Below are 18,889 nucleotides of genomic sequence, written 5' to 3'. Positions count from 1 at the left end.
CCGGGAACCCTGTCTTAAGTAGCAGCCCCAAACACCACCCCCAAAATTCGATGGACCACAACAACAAATTGATGGACGGGACCACGGGATTAAGCAGAGAATTATCGTTTTCTCGAAGCCCGCCCGCCCTCCGCTACTCCTCCCAGGCCCTGCCAGACCAGCCCAGCACAGCATAACCCGGCTCTTTAGCGGTTTTCCTAAAGAGGAAAAAAAAAAGGACTTGCTGCATTGGTGTGAACTATGGACTGCGGGAAGACACGACCCCCAATCAACGTAGTCTACAAAATTGAAGTCCAGGCTCTTTCTGTTCAGGCCAAGCCCGCCTAGAAGGCGAAAGGGCTCGGTACGTGGAATCAAGATCTCAAGCAACAACGGTCCCAAAGGTACGCCGAAGGTTGAGTACGTTGGGTCATGCATTTGAGGCGACTCCACTCCCGTCCGACGTAGACGGTACGTACCCTCATTTTTTGTTCCTCCAACTCCAGCGTCCCAGTTGATGGGAGTCTCCAACAATTGTGTCTGGTTGATGCTGGCTGCGCTCGTTCGTTCATTATTATTCCCTGGGACTTGAAAAGCCGCCCCGACCGGGGTCCGGGGGCCTCAAGCTGGTCCATCCCCCCCTCTGGCGCGTTCCCTGCTCTACTTGTTCGGCTGCTACTATGTACTTGGCTTGTGCAGGTGCGGCAATCTCCCCCCGTATTCCCCTACTGATTGTGCAGACAGATGTAGGATGAGAATAACGGAGAGGTCGCAACGAAGCCGATGACAAGCTTTGCCAGCGTCAACACCCAAGCGACACACATACACACATGGCTGGCTGTTGCAGCTATCCGATTTAACGAGAGACAGACAGGAAAAGGACGAAAAGAGCCTTCCTTGGAACAGAGTGTGTGGTGTGTGCGTGTGTGCGTGTGTGTGTGGGCGTAAAAGGTCTGAGAGTGTCTCTGTCTTCCCCTAGTCCTAGACGCAGTCCCCTAGGCCGGCGAAGACGCTAAGTGCTAAAGTAAGGTAAAGGTGGGAAGGGGGGGTACGTAGTTTTAAAGGTAAAAGGGCGTCGTAGTAAGAGTAGCAGCACCAACCCAGTTGGATTTCAATGGAAGGCACTGACTGGGCTGCTGGCGCTAGCGCCACACCTCACGCCTGGTCTCGCCTAAACAACAAGGTACCTTGCCTACGTACCGCCAGATTCAGATTCGCCCATCCTTCCATTTCATCCACTCTTGCGGGCTTCCTCAATCTTCAATCTTTCCTCTCGTCTCGAAATCGACGACACGATCCTGTGAACAACGCTACCTCGACGACGCACTGCAAGACGCTCAAGAAAGCCCTCGTCGACGCCGTGATCGATTCCCCTCACAGATTCGCTCTCTATTCCGCCGCCCACTGCGGCACCGCGCGGCATGGTCACCAAGGAATTCCTCGACTCGGACAGAGTCAACTTCCTCGTCTGGAGGTGAGTTCACCCTTTTTGCGTCTCACCCACGCCCACCACCACCACACACCCAAACACACAATCGCGCGCCTCACTCTCATCTCTCGCCCTTGAATTCTCTCGCCTCTTATTCCCCCCCGGGTGATGCGACTAGGAGAGCCCTCATGTGATTGCTAACGTGCCGTACCCTAGATACCTACTGGAAAGCAGTATGTGATGATCTTTTCAAAGACACCAAGCCAGCGACAGCTGGTCTTGGGCCACGGCTTTTTAATCCCCTCTGACATTTGTAGACTACCGAGAGACCGCAGCCAAGTTCCAGAAGGAGTGGCACGTTCAGCAACCTCATCGCCAATTTGACTTTGCAAACCACGTCAAGAGTCATGCTTTGGTATCCGTGATCAACAAAGGTCTCTGCTACCATGCCCTGGAACGGGAACATGCAAAGAAACTGGTAAGGCAATTCACATCCAAATTGGGCCGGCACGTTCACTTTATCTTCTTCCCCCCGGCGCCGTGGGCAACGATCGCACTGCTATGCAGCCCAAGGCGACAAAGGGGCAGACAAAAAGTTGTGCGGGTGTAGCGTGCGAACTCTAGCAAACTGACACTTTTTTTGCGCGTGCAGGTGCCTCAAGATGCGTCGGCGGCGGCCGAAGCATTGCAGGTGGGGTTGTTTGGCCCATTGATCTCTCAAGCGCCTCATAAAATCGAGGAGGATGAGGATGCGGACGGGGAGGTGGACGACACAGAAATGGAGATGGAAAACTCTCGAAAACGCCAACTTGACAGCCGGCCACAGCAGCACTTGGTGAATGGCGGCTCACCCAGCAAGCGGCCCAGGCTCAGCAATGGGTACGAAAGCACGAACGGGGCGGATGCAGCCACGGACCCCATGGAGCTAGACAACCACGGGGACAACAACCACGCCTATCCGTCGCCCCTGGAAGGCGAGCAAGCTCCGACGCCTACTCCGAGGACAGACGGCCCCGAACAGGGCACTCAGGTCGACAAAGTCCAGGAACTGTCGACTGAAACGACATTTTTACGATTACTGCCCGATGACACCACCACAACCAGCAACCCTCAAGATGGCGCCCCGACAACAGCGACCGGTGCCGCCTCGCCCTCACCAGCTAACGGCGAAAACGCACCTATTCTGTTGCGCTGCGAGTGGAACCCCAAGGACCCATCAATCTTGGCGGCTGCTGGAACCGATGCGCTAGCCCGAATCTGGACCATCTCACGTTCAAGCACTATGACGCCTGTGCCAGCTTTTGAGTCCGACGGTCACGTGCATGGCATTCATCGCCCTTACCACAACCTTATTGACGACGAAACCCCCAAGTCGGCCACAGTTGGCCAACTCGCCTGGAACTGGGGGGGAACTGCCATTGCCATCGCCGCTGAGTACGGCGACAAGGCATCTGTTCACATTTGGGCCAAGGACGGCTCGCACGTCGATAAGTTCGACGTCTCAGACCCTCCCGTGATAAAGCTGCGTTGGAGCCCAAGCGATGCCGCTCTTCTGGCCATTGCCCCCGACAACAGCAACGTCAACGGCAACGGCGGCGCTCTTGTCATGGTCTACCATTCATTAACCTCCAACACTCTGTCGTACTTCTTACCAAACCACGATCTGCTCAATTGGCCTCTAGACGCGGCATGGACAAGCGAAACAGAGTTCCTCCTCACTGGCGGTGACGTGATGCTGTCGCTGCGGTGCACTGAGACGGCCATCCTGCCGAACAAGAAGTTTGAGAGCAGGGATGACGACACTTTTACCCAAGTTGTCTACGACTGGCGCTCAAAACTCGCTGCCACATCAAGCGACAAGGGTATCCTTGATGTAAGTATCCCGAAACGCCTGTGCTGTGAACATCGGCTCACTCAACCTTTTTTAGCTCTGGGACGAAAATGGCCAGCGCAGGTCAATAACGGCTCACTCTGGTGCCATCACCGCATTGCAATGGCAACCTCTGCCAGCCGACTCGAACACGCCCGAAGATGAGCGCCTCATCGCAACCGGAGGTGATGACTGCGCCATTCTTATTTGGAACGCAAAGTTCCCGGAGCAAGCCAAACCCAAGTCTTTCTTGACAATGGAATCACCGATTGTCGCCGTTTCCTTCACACCAGACGGTGCGTTTATCGCTGGAGCCACGGCCGGGCGCATCCTCATCTGGAAGGTCGGAGAGCACACAATGCCTCGTGCCAGCTGGAGCAGGGCACCACATCCGGGCTGGCTCAGCCCAAAGGCCAATTCGGAGCCCGAGGAAGAGGACGAGCACTGTTTATGCTGGGACGCTGATGGACAAAGACTCGCATACGGAGCGAACAGCCGAGTAAGTTACTCATGTCTAAATTTTATCAACACAGGGCTCGGAACTAACGATTTGCAGCTTGCTGTCATCAACTTCAGTCGGTAAAAGTCTACCAAGTTTATAAGTTCAAGTCAAATACATCAACAATCCACGACTACGCGCCAAGGGAGTCTCAAGAGATTTGAGGTTCTTGGTTACACCAAAATAGGCCTGGTATCCTCTGCGGTAGAGCCTACGGCATTATCATATTGGGTCATTCGCACCCGACGTAACGCGTCGTACTCGTTTTCAACCCCACATTTTCTACGGTTTCTGGCGTCGAGGCGGTGTTGATACTGAGGATACTAGGCGGTTGGGTCCTCCATGGTGGGAACTGGGGAAGCTTGTTGCCTTTTTGCATACGCATACCTTCATCTACATTGGTTTCTGGGGAAACAGAGTTGGAGTCAGCGTTGGTTTAGATTCACGGCAGCGGTAGATGAGTCGGTCGCTTTCCTCTGGTCGGGCTGTCTAAGGGGCTTTGTGTCTAGGAGCGGAGGGATACATTTCTGGCACTCGCAGGGCTAGCGCGTTGTACACTATGCTTGTATATATCAACTGACATGACAAAAAAAGGAGGTTATGATCATTTATGGCTAAGCCGAACTCTGATTGACGTATTCGTGCTGTGCAAAGTACGCATTGGTTTGTAAATCTTGTTGGCTAGACATTTACGAAGTTTTTCGTGGCCACGAGCTTGTAAAGAGAGCGTATTCATGCCATTACTTTGGTAAAGGGGCGCTTCGCTTTGCGTTTACAGGCGAGTGGTTATGTGACGTTAAGGGAGCTTTCGTCCTATCCAATATGGTTATCAACTTCGCAATGACTGACTGCAGTGGATATAGAAAGCTGCACCGACTTGGCAGCTATAAACAAGTTTCAAATCTTCTTCTGGGGTGAGACAGGCCCCTTGGCGGAAGCTACAATACTTGACCATACCCAAATGTTCTCATCCCAGCAACCATAATCCCTCTGCAATGTGGCGCAAAGGAGGCCAGATGGCTTGGCCAACGGTCAACGAAAAAAAGACCTTATTTTCAAGTACAAGAGTCTAAATTTATGAGTAGAGAAGCTTATTATCAGTTTACCCCGTCCAGACTGTCCAGACAGCAACTCAGCGCCCGGCAAGGAGGGGCAAAACGGCAAACGTGGGGTGGTGGTAACACACAAGGGTGCTTGTGAAATGGTCACTTGCCCCCCCTCCCCGCATCGGATCCGACCTGTCCATCCACCCCGCCCGTCCGCCCGCGCGGCGCGTCACCAACCAAAAGCGACAACAACCCATCATCCAACGACATCCGTGCATTTGATAATACCATTGTTCCCCCCAAGTGCCCACCCCCCCCTGGTGACATTCAGCCTCGATCATAACGCTATTGTACCCATTACTCGAACCTCATAAACGATCATTCACTCGATTCTCTCTCTTTTTCTTCCTTTCTTTTTTAATCTTCTCTCGTCTTCTTGTTCTGCATTTACCTGCCTCTCACCAGTTACAGAGAGACGAAAGCTGTCACCGCTCCTTCACATCTCACTCACACTAAACCAACACCCTCCTTCCTCTCCTATCTTCCCCTCATTCCTCAAGGCAACGACCAAAAAGAATGTCGGGTCAATACTACACCCCGCAGCGCTACTTCCCATCGCCCCAGAACCCATCAACCTCATCCTCCCGCCCCGGCGCAGCTCCCCAGTCAACAGCGACAGGAACAGGCTTCACCCCGACCATGCGCGACCGTCAGGCCCGCGGCAAGGACCCTTATTCCCCGCACGACAGCCCGTCGGATTCAGACATGGATTTCGACGCCGTCGATTCGCCTTCGGCGCGGGGCAACGGCGTCGGACGTCTAGGACACCTCGGCAGCGGTGGTGGCGGCGGCGGCGGCGGCGGCGCTGCGTCTTCGGGCGTGTCCGGGAACGACGGCGACTCGTTCGAGGAGCGCAGGCAAAAGTTGTTTGCCATTGAGATCTTGGATGATCCCGAGAAGTTGGCCATGTATGCCTGCAGTCGGGGAGATGTGAGTTGCTTTTTTTCGTTGATCTGCCTGCCCTTTTTCCTTTTCCTTTTCCTTTTCCTTCACTCGCTCGGGTCTTGAGGACCGCACAGCTAATGAGAGAGGGACAGAGCATCCCTGGCACCCGCCTTCACTTCACACGCATCCTGTGCGGCCTGGACCAGGATGCGGGGCCGCAGCAGCAGGACCCCCGCAAGGCTTCGTCCTCGCGACGGGACCCTCGTCGTAGGAGCGCGGGCGGAGAGCGGGTTGGTCGACACTAGGCTCTGAGCGTGAAGGCGAGTTCATCGAGATGGAGTGCGAAGGGTTTACTTGAGTCCTGATTGGCAACAAGACTTGAGAGCCATGGGCTCCGTAGCTTCGGCAAGGCTGGAAACATGGGGTCACTGGCGTCTAGGTTTGTTCAGAATGTTGCAGCAAGCACCTCGGGCAACGAAGAGGGATCAAGGAGTCAGCGGAAGACGGGGAATGCGTCAGAGAGATCCCAGGTTAAGCCGCCAGACAGCCACACTTCGCAAAGTGTTCCTGGTGTTGCTCTCTTCTTGTCAGCAGAGGCACATGAATTATGAAGTTTACGCGTAAAATGCTTTTAGTATTATCCATGGTTGCTTTTGTCTTTGGCATATCGTCTTCACATCACATACGAGAACAAGAAGTAAGAGTTATGTAAAGTCTATAATGATTGTAGAGATGTGTCGCTGGTGTCCACACTGGATCAGCCAGCTGACCTAAGCTATGTTCTGTCTCTACCTAGGTATCTGCAGGTATCCAAGACCGTGATCATCATAATATCACACAGTTACACTGCCGAAGCCGTGACGTATGTGAATGCCCATGCAAGAAGAGGGGCATACGAAACCGAGAAATAAAGTAAAAAATAACAAAAAGTGTAATAGTAAACACCACCAACTCCGAGTTATGCAATATTTGGATCAACTGTTGTCCTTCTTTTCCTGGGTCACTTCGACCCTGCTGCAGTTCTTTCTAGTGCTCTAAAATGGCACCGACGGATTATGCGTATCTAGCACTCTGCGTTCTATGCATCTGCCAGTCGTTGTTCGGGTAAGGCGAGTATTGGGGCGGGCCTCCCGGACGGGTGGCCACCGGTGGTGGAGGCGGCACATTGGGATTGCCCCAAGCCCCTCCATAGCTGTTCCAGGTGTTCATGGGCGGCTGCGCGGGTCTAAGCCTCCTAGCCTTGGTGCGATTTCGACTTCTACGGCATGCGCCACAGATACAGCTGAACAAAGCAATAAGAACAAGCAATCCAACGACGCAGACAACCGGGATGAAGATAGTCTTGTTGTTCTTAATCCAATCCAGTATCTCATCACCAGCGTTGGATCCCACGCACTGGCCGTTGGAGCACTTGCCTCCCCCCTGGCAGGAGGTACCATCGAGGAAGTTTTGGTTCATGACCGAGCAACCGGGGCGGCCCGGGACATTGCATGCAATCAAGCAATCTTGGTTACCGCAGGCGGTCACGCTGCTTGTGTCGGTCTGAGATCCCCAAGCAGTCTTGCACTGTTGATCACGAGAAGTGCACTGGCCGGAAGCGCAAGTCAAGCCTTGGCCTGACTCACCGCAAGAATCTCCATCGTCCTTATGGCGATCGTTAGGGCAAGAGGCTGAAGTGCCGCTACAAGTTTCCACGGGGTCGCAGGACCCGGTGCTTTGTCGACACACGGTTCCGTTGGAGGCAAACTGGCATTGGCCGTTGCAGCAATCCTCGTTGGATGGATCACACACCGAGCCGGTAGTGAACTTGCAGGTCCTGGGGTCGCAACACCTGTTGTTACCGCAACCACTCTCGCCACCGCAATCACAGTCCTCACCGGATTCCACGATGCCGTTGCCACACTGGCTCTCCAGAATGGTTTTTACGTCTCGGTTGTTAGTCAAGCATGTGGACTTGACCTGGTTGCGGAGGAGACCAGAGCAAATGTTGCCGATACTGCAGGGCGAGAAAGCTCTGATACCGGATCCAGTCGAAGGGTTCATGATGAACTGCCCACCAGCGTTACACTGGCTGGAGCTCAGTGGGCAGCATCTGTTCATGCTGGAATCACCATTGCTGCAAGTGGATGATACGCAGTCATGCACGGCACCAAATGTGTGCCCGACCTCGTGGGCAACAACCTGCCATTCGCTTGGCGTCTGGATAACAACGTTGGCCGAGGCAACCGTCTCGTTGCTGCTTTGGCCTGAGCCTTGAGATCCGCTCGTGCAGGCCTGTCCCAGCCACGCCAGGCCAACGGCAGAATCGGTACCGCAGGTACTCAGAAGAGTCCAGAAGGCGTTTGTGTCCTTGGAGTTACCACGCCATTGCGAGAAGAGGCTCAACCGGTCCGTGATAGTAATGCTCGGGCTGCACGCCACGTTCCAGGGCGCGGAGGAACTCGCTTGCCCAGGACAGTTTGCGTCGCTGATGGTAAGGTTCTGGATACCGAGCGAGATGTTGAAAGTGCTTTCATATACTTCGGACGCAGCATTGATCACTTGAATGATATTTGCCCTGACGGCCTGAGTGGAGTTGAAAGCAGCTGTGTAAGTGCAATCGGTCGCAACGCCCAGCAGTGCAATCTTGCGCGTAGACGGACAGCCATTGGTTTGTCCAATGGTGGAAACCAGATTAACACCAGCGCCGTTGTTACCGGTGCTGCCGCCGTCAGTCTGTCTTCCAAACAGCGAGGCTCCGAAGAGAGAGTTGCTCGATACGGATTGGAGGGTGTCGGGCGGCGCCCGGGCGTCAAAGAGGTCGTAGTTGGCGTTAAAGTCTAAGTTGTCCGAGTTGCAAGAGGTCCGGCCTTTAACATCCCGCTTCAAGTCCTCCCGGTCGAAGTAGTACTCCATGATGTCCGAGTCTCTCCAAACCACCATGTAGTCGTCGGGGTTACGCCTGTCGGGGGCATCGGGGTCTTCGCGGTGCTTGCGTGCGCGGTAGCTGGATCCAGTCTGGATGTGATGGTGGTCGCCGTCAATGCGGAACGCGCCCTCGAAAATGGGGTCGACACCGTCTCGGTGGATCGTAATGCGCGCCCAGCCAACATTTGTCCATTCGGAATGACCTTCATGTCGAATAAACGTACTGCCTCTAAATACGCGGTGCTCCGTCCGGTCGACCGCTTCCGTCTTGCGAATGGTTCCGTCCGCACCCAAATAGTTCACCTGGAAATCGTTGCCGAGAATGTCCTCGTTCGGCTGTAATGCCATGCGCACCTGTTGCTTCTTGTCGTGCAGGGTGAAAGTGAGGTCGAAGTGGGACAGGGCATGGCAATGTTGTGAGGGCGAGTGCAGGACGGCATCTTCGAGGACGGTGACGTACTTCAGCGGGTTCCGCTGAGTTGAATGTGCTGTAGAATGTCAGTGTTGCTATTCTTGGCTCCGCCTATTGCAGTATGAAGTAGGGAATTACCCAGAGTTTCTTGCGCAATAGCTGCAAGGCCGACAAAGGCGGAAACGACGGTCTTGAACGAGACCATCGTTGAGGTTAAGGTCCCCGGAGACGGGGTGAGGCTCGAGAGGAGGCCTCTGAAGAGGGTACTGTACTGCCTGCGTAAGCTTCCAGATAAGGGGTTATTTCTGAGATGCTGGAGCACGGCAAATCGACCAAAACTCTTTCCGCCGGAAGAGGGGAATTTAGAACAAATTCAAAAAAACGAGAATAGAATCGTGGAAAGCAGGAAGCGAAAGCAAGGGAATAGAACAATACAAAAGGGAACGAATGTGGTGGTGTCTTGAATGGAAAGGATGGAAGTCCGGGGCGTTAGTGCCGGCGTTGACGGAGAGGCGAGAAAGCAGCAACACGAAAAAAGAAGGCTATGGGATTCTTGGGGGGCGTGTCGCTGGGCCATTCAACGAGCGGACGTACAGTGGGATTGCGCAACACGATCTCTTGGTACGGGGGCGTGGACCAACTGTATTGGAGCGTCGAGTTGCTGTGGATTCCAGGGCCGGCTGGGCGAACTTGGTCACTCTTGGCTTAGTGTACCTAGGCGACACGGCAGTGGCAAGGCCAAAGCCGAGGTACCCTTCCCGAGCTGGGACACGGGGACAGCGCTAGCGCAAAAGTCGGGCCTGGCAGTGTCCACCCGCTCTGTGGACTCGTTCCTTTCGTACCCTGGACGCTGTGCTAAGAAAACGACTGGGACCCAAAGGGGCTTGGTTGCTGAGTGTGGTGTCAATGGTGTCTGCACCCTGAGGTCTTCTTCTCCCTGTTTCACTGTTAGCTGGTGACAAGCCCATTTTTCCAGGTCTAATTTTTGCAACCGGTCGATCCCCCAACCCACACGCCAAATAAAATAAAAAAACCCGCGGTGCGACGCCTCCGCGTGATATGTTATGACACTGACAAGAGAAGAAGAACACAGCAGGGAATCAAGTGCCGAGTAAGCGGCGGGTTTGTCCAGGACGGGTCACGCCGCCCACCTGTCGCAGTCCGACCACCGACACATCGTCATTACAGCGACACTCGTGCGTGGACGTCCACGGTTCATCTCATGGAGAAGTTCTGCACAGCAAAACAATATGCAAGATGCAAGAAATAAAGTCGTTCGAACTTACCTGACGGTTATTCGACGAGGGGATCCCGGCGACAAGCCAAGATGTTCCGAAAATTCTGACACCGTCCCCCGTCTGAGCTGAAGCACACAGGAGAAGCAGTTGCAGTTGGAAACCGCCCCAAACAGCGTTGTAGTGGCCCAGGTAGGCAACGGAGCCGATGTACAGAGACGATAGGGATTGGACGGATGGGATGACAGCGCCCCCTAAAGTGCCAAAGAGAGGTCCTTAAGCTGCATGTCAGCTCCTTACAGGCCCCCGCCGTTTATTCTTAGTGCTGCTGATATAAGGCAGGGTACGTACTGTTTTTTTTAACGAACCCTTGGCCAACTTGCGACCTCTGCTCTTTCAGGCCAACGCCTCTCCGGCTTTCGTGTTTCAGAGAGTGCACAGCTAAACGGTACGTTGCTCTGGTCGCTTTTGGCGCTACGAGCAAGCAATTATTCGCTTAATCTTGAGCTTCTTGGGAAAGGTCGTGACAAAATTGGCTGGAAAATGAGCGGGGAGCAATATGGCCCTGTCGGTCGACGTCGGTGGGCGAGGGAGATGAGAGGTATTTTAAACGTAGTCGAGACCGAAGCATTACAGCATATCGACATGCTGGATATGCACGTCAATGATTAAGTATGAAAATCAGTGTCTTCCACCAGCGATCCTCTCCCATTCTGTGGAGCTTCGATTGACACCGATACTACGCCAACAATAAATTGGCATCTTTGCTAGTTCTCTCATCGCCAAACTCTCACTACGCTGGACCCGCCGTGCCGGACTTTACACAGTCTAGAGGTAAGCTTATGAGCTTACGTCGCCCCTCTGCAACCCGGCCTGACCTTGGAGGCTGAGCAAGCTTGGCCGCCAGTCTCTGACGAGTACACTGAGAGCCGCCACTAGACCCAGTTCGGCTTTTGATGTCACCGATTCTTCTTCTTGGATTCAATGTCTTGGCTCAGGAGGCGAGTTCGTTATCGCTCTGTACCTCTCTCTCTGTTTGATCATGGCCAAACGACACATTATTGGCTACTGCGTCTCTTTCTGCAACAGTTCATCAAAATGATGATACACAGCTTTCCAGAACCCTTAAACCAGACCAGGGTTTGAACTATACTAATTTTTGAGGTCCCCTGGCCTTGAACACCAACAAACTCCCGTGCCAATGGCCAGGGTTCATGAACAAACTCAAAGTTCCCGGCATAGACCGAACCAATCAATCACCTTCTCACACGACCAGCTCGACTCAAAAAATCTTCAGATGGCCTCCATTCTGGAGTCAGCGAAAAGAAAAAAAAGGTTAACGATTCTCCTCCCCCGCTTTCACAGCCCTCTTTTCGGGGTTAAGACAAGTACTACCTCCGACGCCGGCTAGTCACTATGCAAGTGTGGGCTGTCAAGCAAGATATTCTGCCTTTGCATTGCGCGTACAACCCATAGCTCGTTGGCCTTGTTCCCGCAAAAACAAACCTGCTGAATAATGAATAGAAGTTGACCATTGGACGACCTTGCAGCTCTCTCTCAGAGGCCTCCGAGAAAGATGTTGGTCCCAACCACCCCGCAACAAACTGTCAAATTGCTTCCGGCAGAGAGAGAGAGAGGGAGAGAGACTGCCGTATATCCCGTGCCAAGCTTGCTTGGCCAGATGAGGTAAACTTGAGTAGGAACAACATTCACTCCGCCGTTGACCGGGTTTCGTCGTCTGAACGACGAGCAAGTGCACACGAGAAACCTGGATTCCCCCATCCGAACGCATCTGCACAGCCATGGGGCCATGGGGCAATGTCATCGGCAGGATTCGACCCTGGGACCGATTGTTTGGAACCAACACTGCGTTGATAACTGCCGAACTACGGTCGATTATGACCACAGACTGCCGGTCTAAGAAGAACTCTCAGGTTGTGGACTATCCGTTTGTCGACATATGTCTTTACAGAACGGTGATATCAAGAATGATGATCGCATGTAAAAGAAGCCTCATCTTCTAGTCGCGGCTAGAACGTGCTGTCAACCAACCCAGGCGCCATCGTCGCTGGCTCCTTAGCCCTCCCGCCTCCGCCACTAAGGAACAGGCGCCATTCGACAGTGGGTGGAGGCTGTTGCACGACAACCAAATTTCACACAAGGCTCGCCACTAACAGATCTGTGGCCGTTACCATCACCGAAACCGCTCTCCACCATGTCTCGGACATAAGAAGACAGTCTTGATGACATGCCAAGCATGCCGTGTCGGGTCTAGCCATAAGGACGCCCACGCCAGGAGCAGGATGACGACGACATGTTTGCTTCTCACGCCGCGGTAGCAACGCAACCCACCCTCCACACCCCCCCTTCGCGAGGTCATTATGCAATTCATTGAGGCTGTGCTAAGACAGAACCAACGACGACTGGACGTGAGGAGGTTTCGCTGAGTGGCCACCAACTTGTGTCTAGGGGATAGAAATGTTAGCGCGGTACAACTCTCGCATTCGGATTGTCTGCAGTTGTCTGAATACTTCTTTGTCGTTGATCAGTAAGGCGGGATTGTTGCGGTTTGCTTGCACGACCCTCATGCAGGTCCTGATTCAAGCGGTTGCTTCTGCTTGCAGCCTTTTTGCATATTGAAAAGCCACCCTCTGGCGGGCGCAGGTACGGCTAGAAGCATGCGTAGCTGAGATCCCTTGACAGGTCTGACCGCGTTGGTCAAGGTCTGAAATGCATGTTTCTAGTTGTGGGATTCAAAATTCGAAGGCTGGGCTGGGGTTGAGGTTGGTTTGAACGACATGCTATCTCAACCTGCCCACATGGGCTAGTCCAGTAGATGTCTTTGATTTCTGTTTGTCGTCCCCAAAGCAACATACGTTAATACATATCCCCAGTTCCGGCACTCGCCAGAGTCGCTGACCAGTAGTCTCCTTTCTGATATGTCGATTCCCATCAAGCCAGCTTCATAGTAGAGAAGATGCTATCCGGCATACAGGCAGAAACGGTTATGGATGTGGATACTTCAGCAGAATGAAACATTAAGTAGGGAATATAAGTTAATACATGTTATTTGAAGGTCAAGTTGGTATAATCAGCCTTTACAGTCGATATGCTCAACACCAATGGAGTAAGGATACCTCCGGTCGGGCAGCGTATATCGTCGTCCCTTTAACAGCTGGGGCCGACAATAAAACCGACAACGACGACGACGACGACAACAATAGTGACGCACCCCAACACACAGATATAACGCCTCGATCCAAATACCAAGTACACCAGCAAGCCAGATACGACCTTTTTCCAGGCACCAAATCTCAAGATACCACCGACGAACATTCTTCACCGCACAAACTAAGCCCACTCTGAGAACTCGGATGAAGACCAATGCAACAACACGTTCGAACCAGACGGACCAAGGACGCCCCCCCCCCCCTTTCCATCCTCGCTCATCGCATCCCCGTCGAAGCGTCATAGCTCCCTCCAAGCCCATCCCGCACCACCCGTGCGCAAAAGCACCTCGAAGCACCTCTAACGCACCCTAGCGCAGCTACCGGTCCTCGGGCTACGAATCCCTCCAGGAGAGACATGTATAGGTGTATAAAAAGCACTACAAAAGATATCGTGGTTGACAGATCTTAGCGCAGCCGAAAAGGAATACCCCAGGCCGTACATGGTACGGGCAATCTTGATATCCGAGTGTCAGCAACTTGCATGAGAAGGTACGCGAGAAAAACCCCCCGCCCCCCCCATCCCTCGCCCGGCCTGCCGGAGAACGGGGGGGCCCGGAGGCCCGTTCGATCCAACGCCGGTATTGCCCGGCGCACGAGCCGTGCTGACGAATACCCACCCCCCGTATGTTCGGGACTCGTCTGGTCCAAGGTGGGTGTCAGTGGCGGAGATCAAGGGGAATACAACAACCAAGGCGCAGCGGTCGTCCCTCCATCGTCAGTTCATCTACGATTCGGCCCTATCGAGCACCACCCACGTCAGTCGTCGTCAGCTTTTGAGCCATGGTTATTCAAGGTGATGGGGACAAGAGACAAGACAAGGTAGTTTTGAAAAGTTTTTATTTATTTTAAATCTTTCTCTCTCAGATTGACGCAAGAACATTCAATGTGTCGCTTGTGGTAAAAAAAGAAACCCAAATATCCATCATGGGTCTGAGGAGGTTCTTCCTCACTCATATCCTTCCGTCTCGTAGCCTCTCCTTGCCCGTGGTATCGAAAGTCATCCTCTCTCCAATCTCGCTCTCGTGCCATTGCATATTTACTTCTTCCTCTTCTCCTCGTGGACGACAGTGATGATCTTGTCGACGATTGAGGGGTCGGACAGCTATGTTGAGTTAGTCTTTGATTGTCAACGATGAAAAGAAGTAGCAAAAAAACATACCGTCGTCACGTCACCAAGCTGGTCCTCCTCGCCAGCAAGGATCTTGCGCAGAATTCTGCGCATGATCTTACCGGAGCGGGTCTTGGGCAGGTCGGGCACGATGTGGACGGCCTTGGGCGCCGCGAAGGGACCGATGCTCTTGCGCACCTGCATGATGAATTCCTTGCGGAGCGCATCTGTGGCCTCGTTACCATCCTTGATGGCGACGAAGGCGTTGACAGCCTGGCCGGTGAGCTCGTCAGCGACACCGACAACGGCGGCCTCGGCGATGGCGTGGTGCTCAATGAGCGCAGCCTCGATCTCGGCGGTGGAGAGACGGTGACCCGAAACATTGACAACGTCGTCAACACGTCCACGGATCCAGTAGAAACCCTCGTGGTCACGGCCGGCACCGTCACCGGTGAACTAAGTCTGTTAGCGTGGGGCATCTCGGTGGTTTGATGGTTATGCTTACGTAGTAGCCCTTGTAGACGTTCAGGTAGGTGTCCATGTAGCGCTTGTGGGCGCCCCAGACAGTACGGGCCATGCTGGGCCAGGCCTGCTTGAAGGCCAAAACACCCTCGACATCGTTGCCGTGAATCTCCTCGCCGGAGACGGGGTCAATGATGGAAGGCTCAATGCCGAAGAAGGGCAAAGAAGCACTGCCGGGCTTGGTGGGAGTGACACCGGCCAGGGGAGTGATGACGTTGGAGCCAGTCTCGGTCTGCCAGTATGTCTGCGAAAGTTGTTAGTTCGGTATGTTAGGCTCACGGCAGTGTCAAGGGCTACTCACGTCAACAATGTGGGCCTCCTCCTTTCCGACAACCTCGAAGTACCACTTCCAGACCTCGGCGGCGATGGGCTCACCGACGGAGCCGAGGACTCTGAGATGCTTCATGTCACCCTTGACATGCTGGTCACCAGCACGCTTCAGCAGACGCAGAGCAGTGGGGGCGACGTAGAACTGGGTGATCTGGTGGTTGGCGATGATATCCCAGTATCTCGAGAAGTTGGGGTAGGCAGGGGTACCCTCGAACACGACAGTGGTCACACCAAGCAGGAGAGGGGCGTAGACGACATAGGTGTGGCCGGTAATCCAGCCGACGTCGCCACCGCAGAAGTAGCGGTCGCCGTCGTGAATGTCGAATACGTATTTGCCGGTGGCAGCAGCGCCGACGAGGTAGCCACCAGTGGTGTGCATGACACCCTTGGGCTTACCGGTCGAACCGGAGGTGTAGAGGAGGAACAAGGGATCCTCGGAGTTGACGTGCTCGGGAGGGAAGTAGGAAGGCCACTTCTCAACCTCCTCGTGCCACCACCAATCACGGCCCTTGGTCATGGGTACATCGGCGCCGGTGCGCTTGTAGACCAGGACGTGGGAGACGTCGGGGCACTGCTTCAGGGCATCGTCGACAATCTTCTTGGTGCCGATCAACTTGCCGCCACGCTTGCCCTCGTCGGTGGTGATGACGACCTTGGAGTTGCCGTCAATAACACGGTCGCGCAGGGAGTCGGCGGAGAAACCGGCGAAGACGACGGAGTGGACAGCGCCGATACGGGAGCAAGCAAGGAGGGCAATCAGGGCCTCGGGAATCATGGGCAGGTAAATAGCAACGGTGTCACCCTTGCGCACGCCCATCTGCTTCAGGACCCAAGCGGTCCGTGAGACCTCGCGCAGGAGCTCGCCGTAGGTAACATTGCGGCCATCACCAGGCTCGTCGGCCTCGTAGATGATGGCAACACGGTTGGGGTCCTTGAAAGCATGACGGTCGACGCAGTTGTAACTGGCGTTGAGCTGACCCTCGACGAACCAGGCGCTGTCACCACCCTCCAGGGAACCGGAGTAGACGGTCTGGAAGTCGTTGTACCAGGTGAGGAGCTCGCGAGCCTTGGTGCCCCAGAATGCCTTTGGGTCGGTGATGGATTCCTTGTACAACTTTTGGTAATCCTCGAGACCTGCGCGAAGGAGAGAGGAAGGGAGCTCCGGTCAGCCAATGACAAGGCAGGCAATTGGGGTAAAGAGGGGAACGACTTACTGCTCAAGTGGGGCTTGCTAGGGTGCTCTGCGGGAAGAGACACAATAAAGTCAGCCAGGGTCCAATCAGACGAGGGGGAAAGCTCCCAAGTGCTTGTGTGCCCCTCTCTTATTTCCTCCCCTTGTGCACAGTTCTCCAGTGCCCCTCACGCGACTTTTCGGCCGCCAACAGGTCATGGAAACGGGGATTATGAGTGGGCTGGGTCTGCAACACGGCGGCGCACTTACTGTCAAGCATCTTTTGGGGGGGATCTGTTGGGACAAAATTAGCCATGGTGGTCCCCCAACAGGAAAGAAGAAATGAAATTGAGGCCGAGATTGCTCCTCAATCCGTGTCTTGTCTCGTCTCTTGCTGTTGCTACTGCTACTGCTGCTGCTGCTGCTGCGGCTGCGGCTGCGGCAAAATTGGGAATTGGGGAAAGGTTCGGGCTTACGGAAGGTATCAACGAGGTGGGCCTCAGCGACCACAGGGGCCTTTTGTTGCTCTGTTGATTCGGCCATGGTGGCGGGGTTGTGTGTGTGCTTTATGAAGGATGCGGGGTACTTTTGTGCAGGTTTGCGGTTTGTGGTTTGGTGGTGAGGCAGGTCGAGAGACGCTGGAGCTGCTAAGACCGGGAATCGTTCGACGTGGTGTGTCTTTTCGTCACTCGTCTGCAGCTATGATGGTAGGTCGCGCAATGGCAGTATGGAAACTGGCGCAACTCTCCACACACAACGAACCTGGCTCTCGACAACAATGGGCTCAAGTCGCGTGGTTTCTGGTCTGACGGCAGTCCAGGTGCGCTGCAGAGCGGGTAGTGGCAGCAAGTTTTCGGTTCCAATGGGGCCTTCTCTCGAGCAAAGTGGATGCTTTAGCTTGGAGGGAAGCTGGAAAAGGGGGAGGGTGGTGTTTTATGGTTTGTTTGTAGCAAGTGAGGAAGAATGAGAAAGAGAAGAGAGGGAGGAAGAGGAGAACGGAGGATGTGAGGATGGGAGGAGGAGAAAGAAGTATTAATTAAGAAGACCAACTCTCCAGGCGGCCGAGCTTCGAATTGGACGGGGAACGGGATTGCTTTTAATGGACGAATGGGGACTTGACTTGGACTGGACTGGACGTCGACTGGGAGAGGTGGACTCGAGCCGGAGGCACTGCTCTCGGTACGGTGCGCGACAGCGTTGAGACGCTGGGCTAGTTGCCCGGCCTGCCGACCGTGAGGTACCTTACCTACCTACCAAACCAAGCAAGGTACTATACTGGCTGGCGAGCTGGAAGCTGAGACCGAAATCGCTACCTCTTGTCTTTCTCTCACTCCACATCTATCCTATCCCATGACTGAACACTGGCTGATGGAGAAAAGGTGACTTTGCACAAAAGACACCTCACCCACAGTCACTCGACCTTGTCACTCCTCACCAACAAACCCAGTTGCAGTTCCCATCAGGGCTTGACAAGAAGAAGTCTCCTTCCTGTCCCCTCCCCGTGTCCCTGGCTCGCCCGTGGCCTCGCCTGCGCCTGCGCCTAGGCCTGGCAGGGAGCCCCATTTACGGGTACGGGGCCACGGTACAGTACAGCCCGATGATGTTATGGAGAAAAGGGACAAGGCACGCGGAAAGGGGACCTCCATCCACCCTTGACCTGACGCCCATTGGTGAATCCCCTGCCACCGCTCCGCAATCCCATTGCATTTCGCTGGTATTACGGCGGCGCGGCGCAAGGTAGTGGCACCGCTGTACCGTTACCGCTTGGCCGGGGGTGATGCGTTTTTCCTTTGCCCCGAACGACCTGCGAACTTCCCATCTCCCTGCAACCCCCCTCGCACCTAACCCACACCACGGATACAGATACGGCAACAACACCACTATGCAGTAGCGCTTCCTCGTAGCAGGCCTGATGTACCTTACCTTTACCTTAAGTTACCTACGCCTGCCGTCCGCGCCTGGATGGTCCTGGGCCGACCGGTTGGTTGGTTGGTTTTGTCCTGGCCTGGGGGCGGGGCTCTCCAGAAACAAATGTGAAATTGACTGGGCCTCGTCAAACCGGTCTCAAGCTGCATCAGGAAACTTCCTGTTAGGCTAGCAGCACTTGGTTAGACCAGATAGCTAGAGCCCTCGTCTGAAAGCAGTGATTCCTGTCATTCCGAGCTGATGTCCCGTCGACCGGCCGAGGAACATAAGCACCGGTGCC

General features: G+C 54.4%; 4 protein-coding genes across 4 annotated transcripts; 2 read left to right on the top strand and 2 right to left on the bottom strand.

Annotated features, from left to right (window-relative positions):
* Positions 1-1,400: 1,400 nt before the first annotated feature.
* CTRU02_203840 (WD g-beta repeat containing protein) lies at positions 1,401-3,861 on the top strand (the record flags this gene model as incomplete). Its single annotated transcript, XM_070204271.1, has 6 exons — positions 1,401-1,453; positions 1,625-1,641; positions 1,726-1,886; positions 2,061-3,281; positions 3,337-3,777; positions 3,835-3,861. 6 exons carry the CDS (start codon positions 1,401-1,403, stop codon positions 3,859-3,861), a joined length of 1,920 nt encoding a protein of 639 aa, XP_070062034.1.
* A 1,538-nt stretch (positions 3,862-5,399) lies between these two features.
* Positions 5,400-6,073, top strand: CTRU02_203839 (uncharacterized protein; the record flags this gene model as incomplete). The annotated part of the gene is made up of 2 exons (XM_036722412.1): positions 5,400-5,813; positions 5,921-6,073. The coding sequence occupies 2 exons, from the start codon at positions 5,400-5,402 to the stop codon at positions 6,071-6,073; spliced, it is 567 nt and encodes a 188-aa protein (XP_036586018.1).
* A 748-nt stretch (positions 6,074-6,821) lies between these two features.
* CTRU02_203838 (adam protease adm-b) lies at positions 6,822-9,292 on the bottom strand (the record flags this gene model as incomplete). The annotated part of the gene is made up of 2 exons (XM_036722411.1): positions 6,822-9,163; positions 9,226-9,292. The coding sequence occupies 2 exons, from the start codon at positions 9,290-9,292 to the stop codon at positions 6,822-6,824; spliced, it is 2,409 nt and encodes an 802-aa protein (XP_036586017.1).
* Positions 9,293-14,588: 5,296 nt separating this feature from the next.
* On the bottom strand, positions 14,589-16,963 carry CTRU02_203837 (acetate-CoA ligase; the record flags this gene model as incomplete). Its single annotated transcript, XM_036722410.2, has 6 exons — positions 14,589-14,654; positions 14,712-15,116; positions 15,166-15,426; positions 15,484-16,646; positions 16,727-16,753; positions 16,954-16,963. 6 exons carry the CDS (start codon positions 16,961-16,963, stop codon positions 14,589-14,591), a joined length of 1,932 nt encoding a protein of 643 aa, XP_036586016.2.
* Between the last annotated feature and the right edge of the window lie 1,926 nt (positions 16,964-18,889).

The sequence above is a fragment of the Colletotrichum truncatum genome (genome assembly GCF_014235925.2).
Source record: "Colletotrichum truncatum strain CMES1059 chromosome Unknown Contig_0002, whole genome shotgun sequence".
Classification (NCBI taxonomy): domain Eukaryota; kingdom Fungi; phylum Ascomycota; class Sordariomycetes; order Glomerellales; family Glomerellaceae; genus Colletotrichum; species Colletotrichum truncatum.
Note: the sequence above shows the minus strand (reverse complement) of the source record. Positions and strands in the feature narration are given on the sequence as shown.